This window comes from Mesitornis unicolor, unplaced genomic scaffold, assembly GCF_000695765.1.
Source record: "Mesitornis unicolor isolate BGI_N332 unplaced genomic scaffold, ASM69576v1 scaffold303, whole genome shotgun sequence".
In the NCBI taxonomy this organism is placed as follows: domain Eukaryota; kingdom Metazoa; phylum Chordata; class Aves; order Mesitornithiformes; family Mesitornithidae; genus Mesitornis; species Mesitornis unicolor.
Window position 1 is genome coordinate 27,666 of NW_010175067.1, and position 22,850 is coordinate 50,515.

At 39.9% G+C, this 22,850-nt stretch overlaps 1 protein-coding gene across 1 annotated transcript in view; it reads right to left on the reverse strand.

Moving 5' to 3' along the window:
- Window positions 1-22,413, reverse strand: part of LOC104538139 (teneurin-1-like) — a gene marked incomplete at its 3' end in the record, with an annotated part of 42,457 nt that extends 20,044 nt beyond the window's left edge. Inside the window, exons 1-4 of the mRNA XM_010181232.1 lie at window positions 22,238-22,413; window positions 19,820-20,007; window positions 18,917-19,157; window positions 6,338-6,576 (exon numbers count right to left, since the gene is read on the reverse strand). Coding sequence (XP_010179534.1) covers window positions 6,338-6,576; window positions 18,917-19,157; window positions 19,820-20,007; window positions 22,238-22,413 — 844 coding nt within the window. The remainder of the gene's footprint in view (window positions 1-6,337; window positions 6,577-18,916; window positions 19,158-19,819; window positions 20,008-22,237) is intronic.
- Window positions 22,414-22,850: the final 437 nt, after the last annotated feature.

Below are 22,850 nucleotides of genomic sequence, written 5' to 3' on the forward strand. Positions count from 1 at the left end.
GTTGGGCGCTGTTTGGAACCAAAGCTTGGGTCTTTCACTCTGAAGTGAAAGTGGCCAGATTGCTTACTTTGTTCAACATTTAAATAAAACAAACCGGCACTTCCAAATAAACCAGCTCGGACCCTGCAATACTGCAGCACACTTGAGCAAATATTCACAGAAATAAAAGCATTTATTTCAGAAGTCATTTTGTAAACTGGATTAACCCGCCATCTGCTATGAAGACAATGATCTAATTTAATTTATTCTTATCTACCTTCTGTGTAAGCACAGCTTGTCAACTCCTGTGCTACACGTTTGGCAGAATATGAATAAGAGGCTTGGCTCCTGTGCAAAAGAGACTCTCAGTAGTGAGGAAATGTCAAAAAAGTCCTGTGCAGAAAGTACTTATCAACCTGCAGGATGAACTTCAGAGAACAAAAACCCTACAAATGCAAAGTCTCTCCAAATTGCTGACCTCCACTAAAGGCTTTTGTTCAGCTTTCTCTGCTGTTTCCAGTTATTGTACAAAATCTCAGTAGATCATCCCCCTGAAGCCTGGACTTTAGAAGAGCTGTAACAGAATATACCAGCAGCTGACTATTCGTTCTGCACCTGCTCTGACCAACTGCCAGAAAAGTATTTATTTTCCATAACTGCTAGCAGGTTCCGCTCATAAACCTGGATTTTACTGTGGCATGGAGCCATGGGTACATCCGTGCCTCAGCTCCAGTTGGGTGCTGTAAAGATGAAGCCATGGGAAAATACCTGAACACAAATACGAGTCAGAATCAGAGTTCTGATCCTGACCCATGGAAGGGATGTTCTTTTCTTAGCTCATTTTGTAAATAAAATGCTATGTCATTCTGCTCGAACCACATTGGAAAATTTGAGGCTGTTAATACTTGAATAAGCTTAAGAATGTATTTTTTAAATCCATATTCAAGTGATAAGTTATTTTAGACCATATATGGCCTCACATGAAATAAGGATTTTTCCATATATTTGTTATAGGCATCTTAACTCTCAAGCATTCTCCTCTTTCTCAAACAATCTTCTCTATACTTAACATATTTTTTATACCTGAGAACAGAAATATCCCCTCCTCTCCAGCAATCCTCCTACTGGGATGTATAATGACCAGCCTAGTTTCATTTTTCATTATTAAGTAATTTGTTGGACTTAAGAACAAACAAAATCTCATCTTGGACAACAGTCCAATGTTGTCAGGCTTTCTCCTCAGTGTACTTAAAGATCTGTGACAACATCAAGTTCATCAGCAAGACCCAGGCTCAGAGAGAGCAGAAACCATGACTTCCAGCTATGAAACCCTGATCCTCCTGTCTCGGTGAGAGCTGTGCCTGTATAGGAGGTCAACACTTCAGAGCTGCACATTTGCATCCCAGCTTTCACCTATACCTGAAACACACAGCAATGTTTACTATACCATGATATTCTTCAGTGTAAAATCAGCGTATTGCCCCTTGCGCCTTCACTGCCTAATTTCTAACTCTCAGAGTTAAGGATTTCTGGTTTCCCTACTTTTTTGTATTGTATAAAGATAAGCAACCAATATTATAAATCTGTGCACTGAGATACATACGTCCTTAAAATTTGGCCTGGCCTTTCCCAGTGTTGAAACCATCACTAAAATCCGGCCCTCCCCTTCCCAGTGTTGAAACCATCACTAAAATTTGGCCTGGCCTTTCCCAGTGTTGAAACCATCACTAAAATTTGGCCTGGCCTTTCCCAGTGTTGAAACCATCACTAAAATTTGGCCTGGCCTTTCCCAGTGTTGAAACCATCACTCCTCTGCCTTGTACACAGTGTGAGAAATGACAGGTCACAATGGCAGGCAGCAGAGAGGTTTTAATTTCCTCACCCTCCCCATGAATAATTTAAGACCCAACACCCATCTCCAGTGATAATATCTCGAAGGATAGGGACAACTTCATATTCATACTTGAGAATTCATTTGTATATAAAATAGTCATTTTGTAGTCAGGGATGGTTAAATGTAAGAACATGGGATGCAATTTTCAGAGGCACCGAACATTTGCATCTCCCACTGAAATCAATAGGAACCGTAGGAGTTCAGCACCTTTGATCAATAGGGCCAGTGATTTGCAAGTCCAAATCAGCTGCTGATAAAATGGTAGGGTATCATGGAAGAAAAATCCTACTTACTAAGGGGCTAAAAATAACTGACTAGATGAGCAGCCCCATCATCGTATTTTACATAAAGAAAATGGTGTGGTGCTGAAAAAAATGCAGAAAAAATATTTCTTATTCTGTCTCTTGTATTTGCCTTACTTGCTCTTAAACTTTTTGGTCAAATTTCTTCTTCAATTGCTGATGGCTTCTTTTGTTTTTATTACAATGATATTAAAAAAAATACTACACCATTCCACAATGGCAGCCTATTTTATACTCTATAGCAACACAGACCAGTAGATGAACAGACACAGCCACTGACTACGCTGAATCAAACAGGTATGTCTTCTTTCATGTTGTAATTTGGAACCTACGTTATAGGCTCTGGACATCAGTATGTACACAGTGTCCGCTAGTCCTCATCTGACTTAACAGATAGATACAATGAAGTGTTTAAAAAGTATTACAGAAAGGTCAGTTTTCTTTTCCATGCTGTCCTTCTGCAAGGTAGGATCTCTGTAAAGATCTGAGTCTAGAGTGGTGACTGAGGATCCAGCTCAGACCCTTCAAACACTTCATGACAGAGAAATACACATCAACACATAGCCAGGGATTTATCCATTTCTGTATTATAATTAAAAAAAGGAAAACTTTAAGGTAACTGGATTTCAATAATTTTCCCCTCAAGATTTTTTTCCCCTTTTTTTAAAAAAATTTGAGCATTTATCATTTGCATTAATCTTCAAAACACACAGAGCTCATACGCCCTCCAGACACAGCGAGTGCTAGAAGGCAGATTTTGCCCATTCCACGTTGCTGTCTGAAGAGCAGATAACCTGTCCTTAGTCAGCCCTTCACTCTGCCTTGACCCAAAGCTCTGCCCACTGCCCACAGCCCTGGCCAGGCTCTCAGGGACCACCGGTGAAGCTGCTGCAACCCCCGAAGCACCAATGATGAGCACCAGCATCACCTCCCTGGTGGATGTCCCAGCCGCTCACCTGCCTTACAGCTCTCCTTGGGGGCAAATTCAAGCCACTGTGCCCCAGTCTGCCGTGAATGCACTACAGTTCTCAACATCTTTGAAAGTACACAAGAAAAATAAATGTGTATATGCCTTTACTTGATAGAAAATAATTCGACACATTTACAAACATCCACTTCATGAAATGAGGTTTTTCTAGAATAACTATGACATTAGAACCTATTCACAGAAATTACTCCTGTTGAAATGATGTGTTTTACTTGATAAACTAAATATTCTAACTAAAGATTTTCAATAAATCAGCTGTTACACAACCATTTACAGGGTTCTATAATTTCCTTACTGTCCATACAATAGTCAAATTTATTTCAGCAAGGTCCTTAACAAACGTGATGATTATAGGCCAAACATGGAAAAGCAAAGAGAAAGTATTTTTTTTTAACTGACTAGCAGTTCAAAGCAGGGAAAACACAGAAGTACGTGTTCCCAAGTAAAAGCTTCTCTATTGAGTTTTGCTGATAATAGAGAAAGACTGAAAAACAATCAAAAACATTTTACCACTTTATCTTTCGGCAGAAAGGAGACCACAGTTGAGAGCACTCCGGCAGAGGTCTCAGTCTGTTACAAATCTAAGAACACCTGCAAATTTTCGATCTGGAATAAGCTTTGGGTTTCCAAGACTTTGGGAATGTGATTTGATTTTACCAGTAACATGTAGCTCATGCATCTAACGGCAGTATGAGATACTTAAGAAAGCACATTTAAGTTATGAGATAAGGGGAAGAAAAAACTTTATGTTAAATTTTTATCTACATTCATTTATCCTGAAATCACAGCTCATTTAAGTTAATGCAGACTATGTCATAAAATATAATGGTGAAAATAATTTTGACTTTCCATAGCCTCCCTTACTCTTCCAGTAACAACCACTGAGCTGATCCCAGGTCAGATTTGATCCTGAAATGAAAATAAGTTCTGTTTTGCAATTTAGGCCCAAGTCCGTAGTCACTGACCAGACACAACCCCCCCGACTTGAAGGAAACCTGCCTGGAGAGAGGGCTGAGGGACCTGAATCATGGTGAGCACAGTGAAAATACCTGGGGGAGTTAATTTTAACTTCAGAGTGTTACATACAGTCTGAAATGGTATATTCAACTACTCTTGTTTAAAACATGCACATTTAAATTGTTGGCGTGAAAAAATATGCAGATATGAACCCCTACAGAGCAAGTATATGCTATTACTCATACCGACCAAAAGGGAGAGAACCAAGGTACCTGACTCGTAAGAACAGACCGTGAACTTATTTAAATATTTAACAACCAGAAGTGAGCAGCATTAATATTAATTTGGAATCTGCAGGAAAGCTTACGCAACTGAAAAATTTCTGGGGCAAACAAGACCAAATAATGGCATCTTGGAAAAATTTTCTGAATTAGAATTCCTGGTTCAGAGATTTGCATTTTGCTATGGAAAACACAACTAGAAACACTAATATAATTTACAGAATACAAAGCCATCTTCTTTCTACCTAGTTCCGCACAACCAAAGAAAATACATTACACCTTTAGGTTACCAGGTTAAGATAAGCACAGACAAGTCTGCGTGAAATCTGTATACATTTGCTTAATTCATGGTGACACTTACAGCCTTCTGAGGCTGGTGATATGCAACAGTATGCCTCTATAAAGTTAAAAAAGAATCAGTGGAAGACTGAAACCTGAGCACGGCTCAGACAGACAGTGCTCCATCCAGATAAAACAGAAATGGTGTGGGTGGGATACATCAGGTAGCAAACAGATGAGGCTGCAAAAATTATACAGCCAGTCCTAACCGAGGGCATATGCTCACCAGCTGTTCTGTAAAGCTGCAATTAATGTAGCTCACTAGATCCTCAGGTGCTTTCAAATACTCATACACCAGAAATGTTCAAATCTGTTTTCCCATCTGCATTAGATGAGGAAGCTAGAAAACATCCCTTCTGATGAGCATCTCGCTGACAGTAACCAGAACTTCGTCACCATAGGACAAAAAAAACCCCCCAAAATACTGAAATTATAATGATTTTCAGTACAAAGACATTTATTTAGAGAAAACCAGTGGGCACTTATCGGTTTGGAGGTGTCTGTACTTGTACCTCATACAACTTTCACCAAGTACAAACCACTCCTTCAGGCAAACCCAGAGTTATTCCCATCCAAGCTGCAAGATGTTGTGGATACTCTTGCTCCTGCCCACTTGCAAACTGGCAACTAAACAACCAATCCAAGACTGTGAGTGAGGAAGTGCATCACACAAGCAAAAATTAATTAGATTCCCCTCTGTTTACAGAAGACACAGCTGCATTCTAAGATCCTACATAATGAATGTTTTGTAGTATTTTCAATTCTGATTGAAAAACCAATGCGATAATTCATGTTCAGCCAAAATGCCATCTAGTAAATCACCAAGACTTGCTCTCCCATGTATGATTGCAATCACACTGACTCCAATCCTACCTCCAATATATCTATCTTCAAAAAAAAACAACGGAGGTGTTTCAAGCTACTCTGATAAATCCTCCCAATCTACCGTGATAACAACATTGCAAAGTTAGGTACTTACAAAGGTGAGGTTGAAATTAAGTAACTGCCCTTCAATTTATGTAACATTTTCCTGAAATGTAAATTCAATAAAGGGACAGCAAAATGTATCTTAGAAAACACGGTGTAAAACACTACATGTTTTTAGAACTGGCTATCATTCTAGTCAATGATTTATGAATTAAAAGGAAAAAATGAAAGATTTAAATTGTGACCAGCATGAAGAAATTAAACAAAGGTAGCAAGGCAAAATACAATCAAGATTTATCAGTCTTCTCCAAATAATTCTTTAAGAGCAATAAAGTTTTAAGGCTTAGTATGAAAACAAAATGTTTAATTTAAGAAAAATATCACAGCAATTAGAATCAGCAGGAGTCCTCTGCTAGTATAAACCTGTCATCTTGAACAGTATTTCTTTCTCTACTGGGCAGTATCAAGGTTAACAGAGTAGAAAGTTAATGAGAATTCCACGTTGTAGTCAACCTCTGGCCAACCTAGCGTTTTGCTCGCCAGAATTTACAAAGCGCCCAATGACAAACATCATCAGTAAAACGTGACTTGTATTAGTGTAAAAGCAGGCAAGACAAGAGAACAGAAAAAGTAACGAATCATTCAGCACAGAAAAGCGAGAGAGGCTTACCGATAACATAGGATAGCAACAACGCCAGGGTAACCGTAATAGCAGTGGCACTCAGAGCAGTGCACTTCCAGTTGCAACACCTGTAAGGTTTGTTAAAAGTGAAGGCAGGTCTAGAGAAGGTACTTCTAGGAAGAGGCCTAGGAGGTGGAGAGTAAACAGTATTGGATGTTAAAGGATAGTTCTGACTGGCTGCGCTGAAGATAGCTGAAGACCCAGATCCATGTTTAAATAGGAAATGCCTACGAAAAGAAGACAAAGAACCATGTTGTAAAAACCATTTTGTGATTTGAGAAGCGAAAGGAACTATATGCACTGTAAGCACTGTATGACAAGTACTGCATAAATCCACAGAAAATATCAAAGAGACGAAAATGTGCATTTGAATACCCTCTGCGCTGGACGTTTCTCAACACACTGCAAGATTTCCAGCAATGTTTTAGTGAAACAATATAACGTAAATGAATTCTAAACTATCCTCCCAGCGCTTCGGAGTAATGCTGAGGAAAGGTTATTTCTCAGTACAGTACCTGGAGGTCCTCCAAGACGATCGGTCCCTGTGTGCCCTGTTACACAGGGGTGCCTGAGACTTGGGAACTGTTCCCAGTAGACCCCCTCTGTCCATAAACACACCACTGGATTTATTGCACCAAGAGAACAAAAAAGGGCAGAAGCCTTTACCATTCTGAGTATTTATTTTTGCTATGGTTTCTATCCAGAATATAGGAAATAACAAAAAGGGGGGGGGGAAAGAAAAAAGAAAAGAAGAAAACAGTGAGAAAGGTGACTCCTTAGTGGAAAATCTACAAGGATAATCCATTGAAGGACTGTAGTTACTGCACATGGAAGTACAATTTCTTTACTATTCTTTATTGAGCTATTTAGAGAGAAGTGTTTCTTGAAATGCTTTTGCCTACTCTGGTGATTCTCAAACATACTAAGAAAGAATTCATTTGGAGACCTATTTCAGCATATTTTGGAGGACTGATTGCCTTCAAGAAAAAATACTGAAGACCTACATTAGCACAAAACGTAAGGTACAGAAATGTGCCTTGCAGAGGAGCTCTAGTGCAGAAATATAGAGTGGTTGTCTATAGGAACATGGATGGTTTTCAGGATTAGCATGTGCTCTCCAAGAGAATTTGGGAAAAGATATTTAATTTTAATCAATAACTTACTGTGCTATGTGCTAAGAAATGGTGACAAGAAAGGGACACATTCAAAAGTGATCACACCACCCACACACTCTTTTGGAAATACCAGCTTCCTTTGCACCTTCTTTCCTTCATTTTATGTAAGTGAGCAAGCTTCGAGCGCACTCTTTTCTGGCAGGCACACAGCTTAGGGCATCGCAGTGTTTCTCTGTTGCAAGCAACGAAGTCTGAGCTGAGAAAGCAAGGGAAGGGGCACTGATACCACACAGCTTGCAAGAACAAGGGCTGCCTTCGCCCCAGAGCTGCCACCAGACTACTGTGTTAGCCTGAATCTCTGTAGCCTTTCTGTTGAGTACCCCGACCCAGGAAGGCATCTCCTGGAGAACAGCATTCAACTCTCCTGAGCTTTTGCCAGCTCTTCGCTTTGGGAGCCAGACACTGATGTGAAGCAAGGACCCACTTGCAGTTCAGGAGCTCTGAACCATGTCCTGTTCACAGGAGCTCACAGCTGAGTAAGAGCATCTGTGACTGTCGCTGCCGTTGATTCCTACACAACCCATTTCTCTCTTCTTCCATCAGCTGAGCACCATGCAAGTGCTCTGCAGACCCCAGACAAGCACCACTACACCACTTGTGCTGGGGGTGCAAGTTGTCCTCTGCTGTTTCTGCCAAAATTGAAGGAGGATCTTGCATTTATAATTATGTGGCACCACAACGGCTGCAAGACAAAAGCCACAGACAAACTTCAGGGCTGGAGGTAAATGGCCAATGTTGGCGTGGTCCAGAGTCTTCCCAATGACAAATGTACCTTCACACCTTCAGCGAGGCACAAGACCATTTTTGAATACATATATGGATCAATCAATCCATGCTGGTAGAATTTCTTTTATGGATTCACAGCTGGATGTACATAGGATCAAACACTCAAGAGTATGAGACATGATTACACTGTGCCATTTGACTTTAGGAATGTTGTAAATACATGCTCCTGAAAAGGCAATTGCTAAAATGGTGTAATAAATATGATATTATGTATTTCCATTACAAGAAAATTTCCCTTTTAAAAGAAGGGTTACAGTTCTCAAAATGCCAGATTATAGAAAGAAATAGGTATTAGAGGGCAGTTTTATCTTTTAAAGGGCCTTTGATCAGACAGCCACATAAAAAGGAAGGTAAATGAGGATACCAGTTATCTTCCATTACAGATTACAGTGCCTACACATCAGGATTCTTTTGATGAACCACAAGAATGAAACTTTTGTGTTGCTTATACTGAGTACTTGTTATTCCTGCTTCATATTTATTACACAAGTAAACAGCACTCAGATAAAAAAAGGCAACTGAACCTGACTGAGTACAGCATCCTGGCATTATGTTAGGCAGCACATGCTAACTTTCTTTCCCATCGACTTTCACAGCTCTAGATACACACATCATAGAGATGGCAATGCTCTGAACATGGCAATGTTACCTGCAACTATTTTAGTTCAGAAGTCCTAAACTCAAATGTAGTAAAATAATAAATTCCAGTGAAGTAACACAACTGTCTACAGGACTACATAATGCTGCTGTCCTCATGCCAGGCCACCAGAACAAAGTTGGTTAGTTTGGCTTCACATGCTTCGTTCTCACACATGAAATCTTTGGCAAGTACACAGGGCCATGCTTTTCATTCGGCATTTAATGAGATACAAAGTCATTGAGAGTTCCGGTAGGAAAGGATGTCATGGCACAGTTCATACCGACAGGCAAGGGAGCAGAAGTAGAATCACCACACAAAGTAAGAAATACGTTATTATATATAAGCATATACATAAATAAAGTATATATACATGCACACACACTATATATATATGTATTTATTTATATAAAAACCAGTCAATAGTTCTTGAATTGCTTTACATTTTCAAGACAAAATAATGACAAAATGCTACTTATTTCATAATTTTCCATTTAATTTTTTTGGGAATTACAGCAAGATGGTCTGATATTGGCAGTATTGATTGTCCTTTATGGTGCACAGCTCAAAGATACCAGAGGTAAAGGGAAGGAAATGCTGAACTGGAAGTTATTATTAAGGCTCTAGTAGTCTTGCAATCAATAGCCAGGAATAATCTCATTCTCTTGCACAGGGATTTATAAAAGTGGCTTCCCAGTGTGATGGTAAGATGCTGGTGTGCAGTGGGATTTCTTTACTAGCAGAAGAGTGCACAGAAAGCAGATTCAGCTCACACCCTTTTAGACAGATGACTCCATTCACAGAGGAGAATTTCCACAGCTCTAACTTGTTGTAATACAACGCAGATTCTGAGGCAATGCTACACTGAAACTGAGCTACCGGTGAAATAATGTTGAGAAAACATTAAAAATCACAATTGTTTATGCCTTCCATTTCTGGGAGAGTATACTGAGTACCCACAGACATTTCTATAGAATTTGAAAAACACCGCTGGCACAAAGACAAATTTCCAAAGCCAGACTGTGACTATGTCCTCATAAACTCAGACGACTCCTCATCTGTCTGAGCACACCGCGTTCCCAAAGGACATTAGGACACACTAAGCTGTTGCTATCAATTCTGTAAAATCAGGTGCTTCCTTGAAAGAGCAAAATAATAAAGATTGCGGTTCAAAAGTGTAGATGTGACTGCAGCCTGGTGTGTGTTTTAACAATCACTCTAAGAGAGATGCTAAGGTTGGGTTGGTTTTTTTTTGTAAACTGAGAACACAGAAGAAATCAGAGAATTTAAAAGAATGACTGATAAAACCACTTGTTCCAAGTGGGGAAGTTTTAAATGTTCACAGAAACATCAAAAATATCCATAAAGAAGACAGTAATATTCTCTTAAAAAGAGAAATATAGAACATAAACTGTAAGGCATTTGTTTGTGAAATTAAAGCCACTTAGTATTACTACACTGATAATTCCAATACATACATTAATATAAAAGACTCGGTAATAATTTCACAAATAAAAGAAGCAGTAGGAGAACATTCCCTCTTCCCTAAGGTAACCAGAATGTCTGTCTATCTGCCCATTTGTTCATCTCTACAAGTGTAAGGTTTTTGAACTCTGAATTCTCCCAGGCAAAGATGACTTTTAGAAAAAGATCCTACCAGACTCACAAATCAACGGGGAGTGCACATGACCAAAACCCTGAACCCACCCACAAACCCCCAACAAAACCAGCAAAACCCCAACGAGCTCCTGTTTCTAAACTCAGCTTTTCCTCCTCTCCAAGCCCCTCTGGTAGCCATCCAGCACAGCCGGCAGTGGCTAATGAAGCAGGACTGATAACGGCTGATCAACAGCTACCTCTGAACCTGCTACTGACATGCCCAGTACGGAGATAAGGACTGGGGAAGGGAGTTCCTGGGGAGTTCAGGTGGCAGAAGCATGAAGTTAGACCTCTCAGTCCTGCTGATCACAGAATAGCTTGCTTTCTGTAAAAGAAGCAGTTTTATGTGGATTATCTAAGAGCTCTTGTTCAGCCTTAAGAGGAATGGTATGTAACTCCAAGAGTACAGTTCATACGAAAATGATGAACTCTCAGCTAGGAGAAGGTTAGAGAACAGGAGTTCATTTCCTTCTTTACACCCTTCTCTATCAGGATGTTTTGTTATGTACTTCTGCCGTCTTACCTGGGACGCCAATTTAAGTCTTATAAAAGCTACACATGAAGCAACATCCCAACTGAACTCCTGTGGCGGTAACGTAATGCAATTACAGAAACTAGATTAACCCCACACAGAATCCCTTAATTAAATTTGGGGAAAATATTTTGATATTCCAGTTCTGTAGTAATGTCCCTCAACTCTGTCAAGGGCTTGATATCACTTGTATCACTTCGGTAAGCTCTGTGCATTTACCCTGTACCTAGCAGCTGTAGAACTAGTTCACCTTCATGTGTACCTATGATGCTCTCCTTCCATTTCCATCAAAAATTACAGATTTGTAAGAGGCAAAAAAAAAACCAAACAAAGGCAGATTTGGAAGTGAACCACTGGGTGAGTTAGTAGAAAAACCAACCTTGCAATACCCTGGCAAAAAAATGAGTCTGCATTTCTCCTGCATAAACCAAGGGGGAACACATCTGTACTTGTATGTGTTTCACATTCAAGAAATAGTTGCCTAAGTGTTACAAACTGCTGCGCAACTCTGTGATAGAAAATGAAGAAGTCAGCTCGATCATTTAAATTTTTCAATTTTTTTCAACTAAATTCTGTAACTGCATATAACATACATAACCGTGTATCCATACCAACATTTAAGTAGGCAAGCGAGGTAACTCTTTTAGATGTCAACGGAAGTGCAAAGGGAATTGTTAAGAAGCTCAGTAGCTGAAACATAAGGATTCCAATTTTTGGCATAACTAGAAAACAAACAGAGATGGTAGCCAGAAGGATTTGGAACTGATACAGCTGCCCATCTACTTTGGCGAACACCAACCACAAGCCCATTGTTACCTGACCCTTTTCAGGCACTTGGTATTTCCTGTGACAGTGAGAAGAAGCAAAAATTGGCTCTTTCCTGATTTTCTATCCATTCTATCAGGTACCCAAAGTGGGACGGGAAAACAAAGGAAACTTCTGAACTTGGATAGTAATCAGAATTTGGACTTCTGTTTACAAATCTTGCATATAGCACTCAGCATACTATATAGCATTAAAAAAAAGACAGCTATTCTAAGGTAAGTATATAGATAAAGACAGAACACCTACTTGACAACAAAGACATACGGACTACACTCTCACCTTGAAAACCAACCCAGGAAAACTGTACATGAATATAAGAGACGATTTCTAATCACAGATAGAATCTGCCCTATAATTTTAATCTGTCGTTTTATCTTTTTGTGTACAAAACCTTCAGGAACAAGAACGCTCATGGGTGAAAGAAGAGGAAAACAGCCATGAAAACGATTTATCCAATTTATTTTATCATTTTATTTTTACATATATAATTGAAATATATTTGAAACCCTCTAGAGATGTGTCTTTGGGAATAGAACTGCCTTGTTAAAATTTCCTCTTTGAGTTGGACCTGACTTTTGAATCACTCACGTAGAATTGCTTCCCTTTATTCACTCCTGTTTACTTTACAGAGTGTTGGAAAACTTAGCCCTGTGACCCTGGATGTGAAAGGATGTAAAAAGAATCTGTATCCTCTACTTCTCCCTTCGGTGCAGAACGGCGAGTGCCACGATGCTGACTCACTTGTCCGCTGTTGCTGTAGGCAAGCTAGGCCTGTTCACCAGGTGACCAAACTTTCGTGTCCCTGGCAGAAATCTGGGACAATAATTATATAGATAGAGGACACTGCAAAAATAAATCAAAAACAGCTTCTAAATTGGAACTGTTGTCCAAAACACGACTGGTTTCACTAGCTATTCAGTAAACAAAACAAGAAAACAAAACCTGCCACGCTAGGGACATAAATGACTCTTGTATAGATCAGTATGGGCTTTATTACTGTGATACATGGTGACATTACCACATTAATCCAGCAGTTTTCAAGAGTGCTTCTCTGTGGCTTTGGTCTTTTCTTTAGCACTACAGCTGAGCAAAACTGATCAAAGCACACGGAGATGTGCAGGGTGGGGAAAGAATAAGGGAGCTTGTGGTTTGCTCTTTTTTCTTTTCAATAAATTTTAAATTTTTGATCTGGAAAATGAGAACAACAGTACTTACAATAATATCTACAAATGTTACACAAAGAAGAGTATGTATTATTCGCAGAGTACTATGAAACAATGAACCAAGAAGGATAAAAATAGCAATATTGTAGTTTTGTTGCTTACGCTGTGCGGCTGGAAGCACGGCTTAAAACAAAGGAATGAGATTGCGAAGGCAGAAGTAGCTGCCCCACGGTTCTCTTTGCCATGAATTTCCTCCTGTGGGTACTCATGCATATTCCAACTGACTTTTGTTCCTAGCATTTGAGTCTACGTCCAAATACCTACACTCATATGCATATGGTCCAGAGCCAAGCTGCACAGCTACTGTGACAACACAGATTTTACTTGACAGCAGATACATCACATTACCTATGTAAATACCATCTCGTCTTCCGATACAGATTTCCTAGCTGTCCAGAGGATGGATACACACTCATGGGCAATACCATTACACATACATATGTGCTTTTCTTTAAAAATTAAAAGACAGGACCTTCTGTATCTCTCTGACCCTTTCTGTTATACACAGCCTCTGTTTCCTAAAACAGCCTAGATTCTTTGTATTAACATTTAATTACCTTTCTCTTTCAAAATTTATATGTTTCTGATCTTGTAAATGAAAATGCTGTTTCACAGAAAGCTAACGGGCTCCTGGCTTATTAGTGGCCATAAAAACCCAACATATCCTTAATTTTATTTATAACTGTATATACTGTTCCATTACTCAAAATAATGAGCGAAGAGTACTTGCATCACGATTGTTCAAGTCACTGTATCAAGCCTGCAAATAACCCCCAAACCCTTACACACAAACACTGTTCAAGAAAAGGCCACACCAGAGCTTTTCCCAAAGAAAAAAAATAGAGTATATGAACAACTTAAACCTTCTTATTGCCTTTACTGACTGGATCTCAACCTATTCAGAAGAAGGGCCCTCAAGTGCCATTGCTGTTAACATGAATATTATACGTCATTGTAGCCGACAAATGCTTCTATAAAAGACGCTTTCGTTCGTGCATTATTAAATTTAGTGCCATATTTACAGCTTTTATTTTAGGTTCTTAGTCATATTTACAGCTTTCAATTTATCTTTTACAATTTAGAAGTCTTAAATAGTTTTAGGATCTTTTCTTCTGTGCAGTGAAAACACACGGGACTTGGAATGAATTTAAAACCCTTGCCATGTGTCTGGTTTTAATATGGTCAGCCTCCCTACAGGTTAGATTTATTGTTTAATTAGGTAGATAATGACAAAACACAAGTGAAACGGCGTAACAGCAAATACTGACCAACATGATTTGAAGGAAAGATTCTAAATGAAGCTCCTCCCTGCATTTACTCTTGGAATAACCACAAGTCTGGTTATTTAAGTCAGGAAAAAGCTCCAGTCGCAAACAAGTTCCTAATGAATCGCATCGCTCAAATAGTAATTGTCTCCCTGCCTGGTGCTTTATGGCCATCAACACCTGTGTCCCTTTGGAGCTGTAAAAGCGGTCCTGTTTGCTATGGAAACCTTCAACTGGGAAAAAGGAAGGCGCAAAAGTGCTGTCTGTATCTCTGCACCAGGGGCAGGATTCACAAGATGCTCAAATGAAGAGACCAAGCAGAAAGAACAAAACTCTCAAAGTTTTTGTGTCTAGAGCCCTAATCAAACTTTAGGAGTCTGAAATATTGCTGAGTAGCAACTAAAAATCATAACTGCCTTGAACCCCAAATGCTTGTCTTATTATTCCAGTGCTTCAAAGTTTATATAAATTAACGATAATTGAATCTCAGGTTCATGGTCTGGTACCTCACTGTCCCCTTAGAGGAGCTATTGCCATGGTGATAAGATTGCTTAAATTAAGCTGTCTTTTTCCACAGTGCTTGGCTCATTGCCAGTGCAGTGAAGGGAGATTTCAGTCCATTCAGCACAGCACTAACCTCACTGCCAACACTGCTAAATGGGTTAGAGGAACTAGACAGAAATCTGATTTAAAAAAAGGAAGGAACAAGCAAATATGTAAAATATTGAAGCTCAAAACAGGACTAAAAGACCCCAAAACACCACTTCAGAACTAAATCAAAGGGAGGTAAGTTTTGCTTTTTAAACAGAAAACTGAAAAATTCTAATGCTTGAGTAATCTAAATGCAAAACTTTACTCAAAATAAGTATGTCCAATGGTTTATCCATGAGAGAACTGTAACAGACTATACGGAGGATCAGAAATAATGTCAGGTAAAAATCCCTACGTAACATCTGTGTTTGGGAATCTGACTGAAGTGCGAAAATAAATAGCAAACACCGGAAAAAAACCCAAACATAACAAAGTAAGATACGGAAACAAATACCGAGCCAACTAACAGGGCATGGAGAAAATGAAGAACGCTCCTTTGAACTGTCAGTGTTTAATACACGCTCCATAAAAGGTAGTAACCTATGCTCAGATGGGGCTGTCAGAGATAATGACAATGTGTTACGCTGTAAATCACAAGATTTGAAACATTCGAGCAAAATATTTATGAAACCTGAAAAAACAACTCTTTTAGTGGAAAGGAATAAGCAATAGGTTGCAAGTACTTTATGCTGGGGGAGAAGAAAAAATCAATTTATGTAAGAGCCCAATAAAATTATCCTCAAAAAGAGAATCGATGTTTCCTGCAGCACAGTTGGGTGGCAGGTACCTCCAACAGGTACAGCTCTTCTCCAATTTCTTCACCACCAGCTGCTCTACGACATGTCCTCTGAAGTTTTAAAGGTGTTCCTCATTCTTATTTACACTTGGGTTGCTTATAATCGGAATAACTGCCAGAGAAAAACAGAGTCTAGATGTATGCCATTGCCAAGGCCAGAGAACTGATGTCACACATCTCGCCTCTATTTTTGGCTTTGCCAAAAGCTTGTGTGAACTTGAACAAGTAATTTCACCTTTCCAAGTGAGCTCTCTCATTAAACAGTTGGGCTAGTAAGCTGGTTCCTGTTTGGCAGGTCAGTCTGTGCGTGTAACACCTACAGATGAAGTGTAAAACGGAATTTCTGATTTGGCCTTTTCTTTAAAAATACAACAAAGCTTTACTCTACGAAAAGAAATGTTCAGAACATACACCTCAGTATGTGTCTTTACTGCAGCCCTTCGCAGTCTAATCTAGGGTTTACAATTCTAATTGCATGTTTAATCAGAGTATTGCAAACATCTTCAGAATGTTCTTTTACATAAATAGGACACATCATTATGAGCAGACTCATAAACCTGCTTCATTTCTGACTGTCCAGAGTGAACAGGGTTTACAGTCACACCATTAGTTCTAGGAAACCTTTTCCTAGTCTGAAAACTCTCTGACATTGCATGGTTGTAGCTAAAGCACGCGAACACATGTGCTGCTTAGGGATTAACAGCAGATACGATTGGAAGAGAGGCTGAACACATGCATTCCACTTTTTGCTTAGTTATTACAGTAGGGAATACATTACTGTCTCAGGCTTCTTTTTCATTGCAAATGTTCCAATTAAAAATGTACAAATTAGGTAGATTTGGTACTATTAAAGATTTAGCGTAGAAACACAGCTGCCATTGACATGTTTCCCTTTATTTTGTAGGATTATTTTTAATGGGCAGCTAAAAATTAATGGAGAAGGAAAACAAGAGAATTCAGATACTAGGCTAAAGTATCTGTTCAATTCCAGCTGAATCATTCCCTGTTACAGGAAGAATAAACAAGCTGCAAGCCCTTCTTTGTCTTGAAGGCCATGTTGTGTACTATGGACTTCTGAGAAGTGGCGCTCACAGATGATTTTTATTGCTATGTACCCCTTCTATATCACTTGTCTGCACACAAACTGCAGATACATCTTGGCAAACAGTCTCACAGATTCTGCTTTCAGATTATATGGCCTTTCAGGCAGCTTCAGGAGAAGCTGCTACCGGAGGGTGCACAAAATCAGCTGAAACAACCACTGAAGGGCAGGAATGTGGAAAATTCCCAGACTTTGTGAATCGCTAATGCGTAGCCCACAGTTTATTTTCCGGTCTGAATTCCTAATCCACTGCACAGCCCTTTCATCAGCATCCATTTATTTAACTATGGATATAACCATATATCTATGTCTTTGTCCCTTTTGAGAAGTTTCAGATTTGCAAAAATAAGAAGAAACCATAAAAATTAAACCGAACTCCAAAGAAACCTGAAATTGCAGAGTATTTTCCCCAACGAGATCTGATGAGAATACAGTCAACAGGGATGCAGCAAGGCTAAGCAAGATCTGCCTGTTAATTGAAGAGAACTGAAAGGTACTTAATGGGTACAGAACGCCCAGGGATCAGCCTTATACGCAGCAGAAAGTACAGACATATAAGCTTGTTACACCAGAAATGACAGAGATTTATCTTGGTAAAGACTGTGTCAACAGAAGCTTCTAGCTCTGGAAGGAACAGCTGAACTAAAATTCTGTTCATGTTCACTTTTGGAGAAAAGTTTCCATCCCCCTTGATTCTTTTTGTGATTTGTCCTTAAGACAAATAAGGAAAGTTTCATTTCAGAATGAATCAGCTCATTCTGCAATCCCAATTTAACGGCCTTTCAGAGAAGAGAAATGTAATTTGAGACTTCTGATTAGCTGCAGTTGAGTGTTTGAAGATGTATAGTAAAATTACGTTTTGTAATGAAATAAAAGCACTCTTCTTGCAAAAGAACAAAACGTAGGTTTCAGTGATTAATTGGGATAACTGGCCCTTGGACATGTGAACATTTTTATGCATAATACTTTACACGCTCAGATTAGTGGGATGTCAGACGTTCACCTGATTCACCAAACACAACCTTCAGAGTCATGTCCTTACATGTTTTAAAATGCCAAACCCCAAAAGAAACCCCAGTCACAACTTCTCGGTGCTCTCTTCACAGTAAAGAAGGCTGTGGAAAAAGGAGGGCTTGTTTTAAGTGTCATGTCAGCAAACACAGCTGTAGTTGAAAGCCATCGAATTAGCTAATGGTTATCAGGAACAAGAAAAAAGCTGATTATAGCTAAAAAGTCAGAGGAAACTGTGCATTTGCCTCTGTGGCAGAACTTTGGGGACTGAGACACAGGTGTGCTGAATGTATTTGCTTTCAATTATTTTTCAGAGTAGACTATTTGTGTAAATTGTGATTGATCCTGGAGTCGAACCCTCCCTTCCCCAGCTCCCAGAGGGAGGCTCTCCATGCTCAATACCTGTCTTGGGCCTGTATCTTTTCTCCGTTACCAAATGATTATCAAATTATATTATTTGTTAATATATGCTATAAAGTGTTTAAATATAGGCTGAGGAAAATATTATGTTAGTATTATTACCTATCTTTTCTTATCCACAGGAAAGCTACAGCCTGAACACTGACTCACTCCAGAAGTGCCAGAGTACACCAATTAAACAAAACTTCTATTTGCTGACTACAAAATGGCCCTGGGAGAACGTGGGAGGGCAAGACAAGTACACGAGCACAAATGCTGACTGCACACAACTCTAAAATACCTATGGAATCTACATGCCACAAGGAAATCAATGTCTTCCAAAACTTTGCAAAACACGTGCTTTTCTCAGCATTAATGACCTAGATGAACCAAGTAAACAAGGCCTCACACGGCTACACAACACGACATCAAACTGAAATGCACTGACACATGCTGAATGACAAACGTGCAATTCCCCATCACCTCCTCATGTCAACGTCAGGCCCCCTCCCCATTTTTTTCCTAAATCATACGAGGTATGTTGGCTACACCAGGTTGGTCCGTACCTGGTTTCCAGCGGTATGTTGCTGTTCAAGACCCAGCTGTTATGGAGATGCACCGAGTCTTGCGTGCTGGTGGGGGGAGTTGGGGCAGCGGGGCTGGGCTGGCTGCGAGTGGTCATCGACCTCCTCTGGAGAGAATCGGCTGCCGGAGGGGGCTTTCTGGCGCAGGTGCACGCGTGCGGAGGTGGAGGCGGCGGCGGGAGGGGTCTGAAGGTGAACTGGTTGTGTGGGCTACCTGGCATATCTGAAACAACACGGAAAAGGCAAAGAAACCCACAAAACATTACTATTTTAAAAAGATCAGAAGAGCATGGCATAGTATTTCTTGGGATTAAAGCATCGTGCTTTATCACGTTGTTAATCCAGTTGCTTGTAAAATGTTGCAAGACACGAAATAATTTAAGATGTAACATTCTACTGAAATGGAGGATATCAGTCACAGACACACAGCCTCCAGCACTGTACTGCAGTAGTTCAACAGAAAACAAAACAGAACAAAAGGGAAAAAAAAGAAGAAGATATAACATTCACTTTATTTGTCATAGGATTTTTTGGGGGAGGAGGGTAAAGAACAAATAAATCAAGTTGACATTGAATTGCAGCACAGATACCAACTGATTTCATGAGGTGTAAATCTCATTCAAGAACGCCTGAAAGAAATAGACACAGTATAAGAATTAGTCTTGCACTTCAAATCAAGAGAGAAAATGATCGAATAATCCTTACCACCCAACAAACATCTTTCACAAAACAAGGTTAACAAATTTCTGCCAATCTGTTACTGCATTTGTTAAACGACACCTGGAAAAAGACCCTCTCCAAGACCACCTGAAGCACCAATGACCCAGACACGCAGAGAAAAGGTTTAGCAGTGGCTAGAGGCAGATGAGCTGACAAGGACCGCACCAGGCTGCGAAGCAGATGGAGTGAAGGACATGCATGGTGGGTACCCAAGGCCTTTCTGCTCTACGGGACCCTCAGCGCTGCCCCTGAGCACCCGAGGGGGACGCTGCAGCTGCACGGGTGCTGCCCTGTGCTCGCACTGCTGTGCGGCTTTAGGGTGGCTCAGCCTGTGCCAGTGAGCTTGAAGCCTCCTGCAAACGACAATGAAGATACAAGCACAGTGTAACAGTACTTTGAAGGGACAATAAAACCTTATTTTCTCTACTTTCCACAAGAGTCTCAAAAGCCTCTCAGTACAGCAAGAAACACAGCTATGGAGAACTGAGGCAAGAAATTCCTTTTTAAAAGAACAACAACAAATACTTTACAAAGAAGATGCTGATAAAAACTGCTGCCGGATTGGGTGGACTGTGAAGCTGTTAACCTGAAACTCTTCCACCTGATTTACCTCAGCGTCTAACACGGCTTTGTCCCATTTCTACGCTCACCCTCACTCTCCCTTTTACCTTAGCAGATGTCCAGTTAAATTTGCACAAAACCAGCTGCAGCGGAGCTCTGATGAACCTGCAAAAATTTCCTGCAAGGAACCGTAGTTGCCATCCATTTACAGCACACGCTTTCTTTAAATTATGACACGATGTGTCTTCAAGGTGAGAGATGAAAGCATGGCCCTTCTCTTCTTGGAATGGCTGGTGGAAAATAACCCACTGTTTTCCTCAGTGACAGCCACGATTTACCCCAGCTGGAGAAACAAGGTTGTTTAGTACTCCACATAAGCTCTTCCATGCTGTGGTAAGCAAAGCTGTCACAGATTTGGCCCAGGCTTAATCCTTTTAATTTCATTGATCTTTTATCAAGGCAGCATTCTTACAGTTGCATTAAGGTTTACGCTGTAACGTTGGTTTGCATATATAGCAGAAAAGCATTTCTAAGCATATTAGAAAATTGGAGACCTCGGTAAATTAAATCACTGCAGTCAACAGTCCAGAGCTCTAGAATAATCTGCTAAGGCACTTTCATATAATAATTAATCTCAGTAAATCCTGCATCCTGCTATTTTAGAATTGAATGCTACCCAAATTTTGGACATAATATTTGATGTCCAGCATCCTCAAACATTTGATCAATGACATTCCCCCTCGCTTAGTGGTATCAATCTTAAATCCACTTTACAGAAAATTTGCAGGATTATTACGCATCCTATAATTTGCATGACAAGTCATTTTAATGGTTGTGCCACTGGCCTGTGAGAAGATTGCTGCTCTCTGCCAGGACACGCAGTTGGACCCTGCAAGGTACTTCAAAAGCTATACAGTAAATGCTGAGCAGCCAAGATGACTCCTTCTCTAGGTACATGGAGGAAAAAACCAACCCTGTATAATCTATATGGTAACACATCTTTTAGTTCCTTTCTTCCCCTATACTGTCCCTCTCCTGTCAACAGCATGCAATTATCTGACAAACAGTGTAGTCTGTCCATGCAATAGTGTGGTTCTGCTTTGCGAATAATATTTCTGGTTGGTAGAGTACCTTGTATCTCCCAGAGCACCATATCACAATACATTAACACGTCGGATTTCCTGGGGGATTCCTTTTTAATTATCACACTTGTCACCCCTTTGTCCAGCTGCTGGCACCGCAGAAAACCTCACATCAGATTCTGAAGTATTTCGGTAATTTAAAGACAAGTCTTCTGCATCAGACTTTCACTTCACTGAAGCACTGCAAATTCAGTGTGCTGAGAACAAGCCTACTGAACTCTCTAATCTGTTTTTACAGACTTCCTAATTTGGCAAAGGTATTTTTATTTTGCTTGAAACCAAGTCTACATCTCATTAACTTTATTTTCATACCACAAAAAATGTTGCTCGGGATATAATGCAAAATTAGACCTAAATATGCACACTTAGGGTTCTTCAGGACTCTGAGTAGACACTGTAAAATAACTTAATGGAAAATAATTTAAATACCTCAAAAGTGGTATTACACAAGATAATTTGTCTAAAGGCAACAAGCTTTCAAAATAAATGGGAGTCACACAGAAATTAGCTTAGCTATGAATTTTTATCCCATTGCTAAAACTCTAACTATTACACGAGATTTCAGCTCAAACTTTACATTTACAATAACTTGCTCCAAGTCAGATTTTCACCTGGGAAGCGTCCAAGCCAGAAGCTCCTGGCCCTCACTATCGGGTTCCAGGTTTCCTGAACAGATCTACATAACGTGCTGCTGCTCGGCTGCACACGGGAGCTGCTTTGTTTTATTCTAACTCGCACACACCCCATCTGCTCATTAAACTCCACTTAAACTTCTTTCCCTGCCTATTTTTCTTAGAGTTTTTGTTTCCATTCTTCGATAACGATGTTAATTTTTTTAGCTTTTTTATTTTGAGACACTTCCCAAACTCCATGCACTCACCTGAAAAGAGAAACCACTGTACTGATGCTAGCTACCGACAAGAAAGCTTTTCTTGCAATTCTGCTAGTTTGAAGGATCTCCACTTGAGTTCTGCTTCTGTCATGGAGGTTTCTTCTGTGGTTCTGACTCATTCTTTTGGATGGCCCTTGATCACCATTGAACACACACTGCTCCATGGTAGCCGTACAGCGAAGCTTGGTATCCTACAGCTATGGAGCACAGACCTCAACGGCTCCTCTTCCACTGCCCGGTTCTACTGCTGCTGCTTTTTCCTTCCGGAGATGCAATAATTCAGACCTTGTTTTTTCACTAGGCCTCTACTTTTCAGAAAGTGGAAAACCAGTTAACTTAGACGCTTCCCTTACTCTGCCATGTTCAAACGCTGCCATTCTGCTCAGAGGTTACTGGAGGCACAGACAGACAAAAGCAGCATTAACATAAACTCCTTGTCCTTAAGTTAGGCTAAAATGCTTTTGTAATCATAAATATGTAGCTAAACTGCTTTATAGAATGACAAAAATGAAGTAGCTTTATCAACTAGTTAGCACCTGATTTAAAATAGTTTTGAAAATAAGCCAGCCTGTTGCTGAAGTATTTTCCTAGCAGTTTTGAA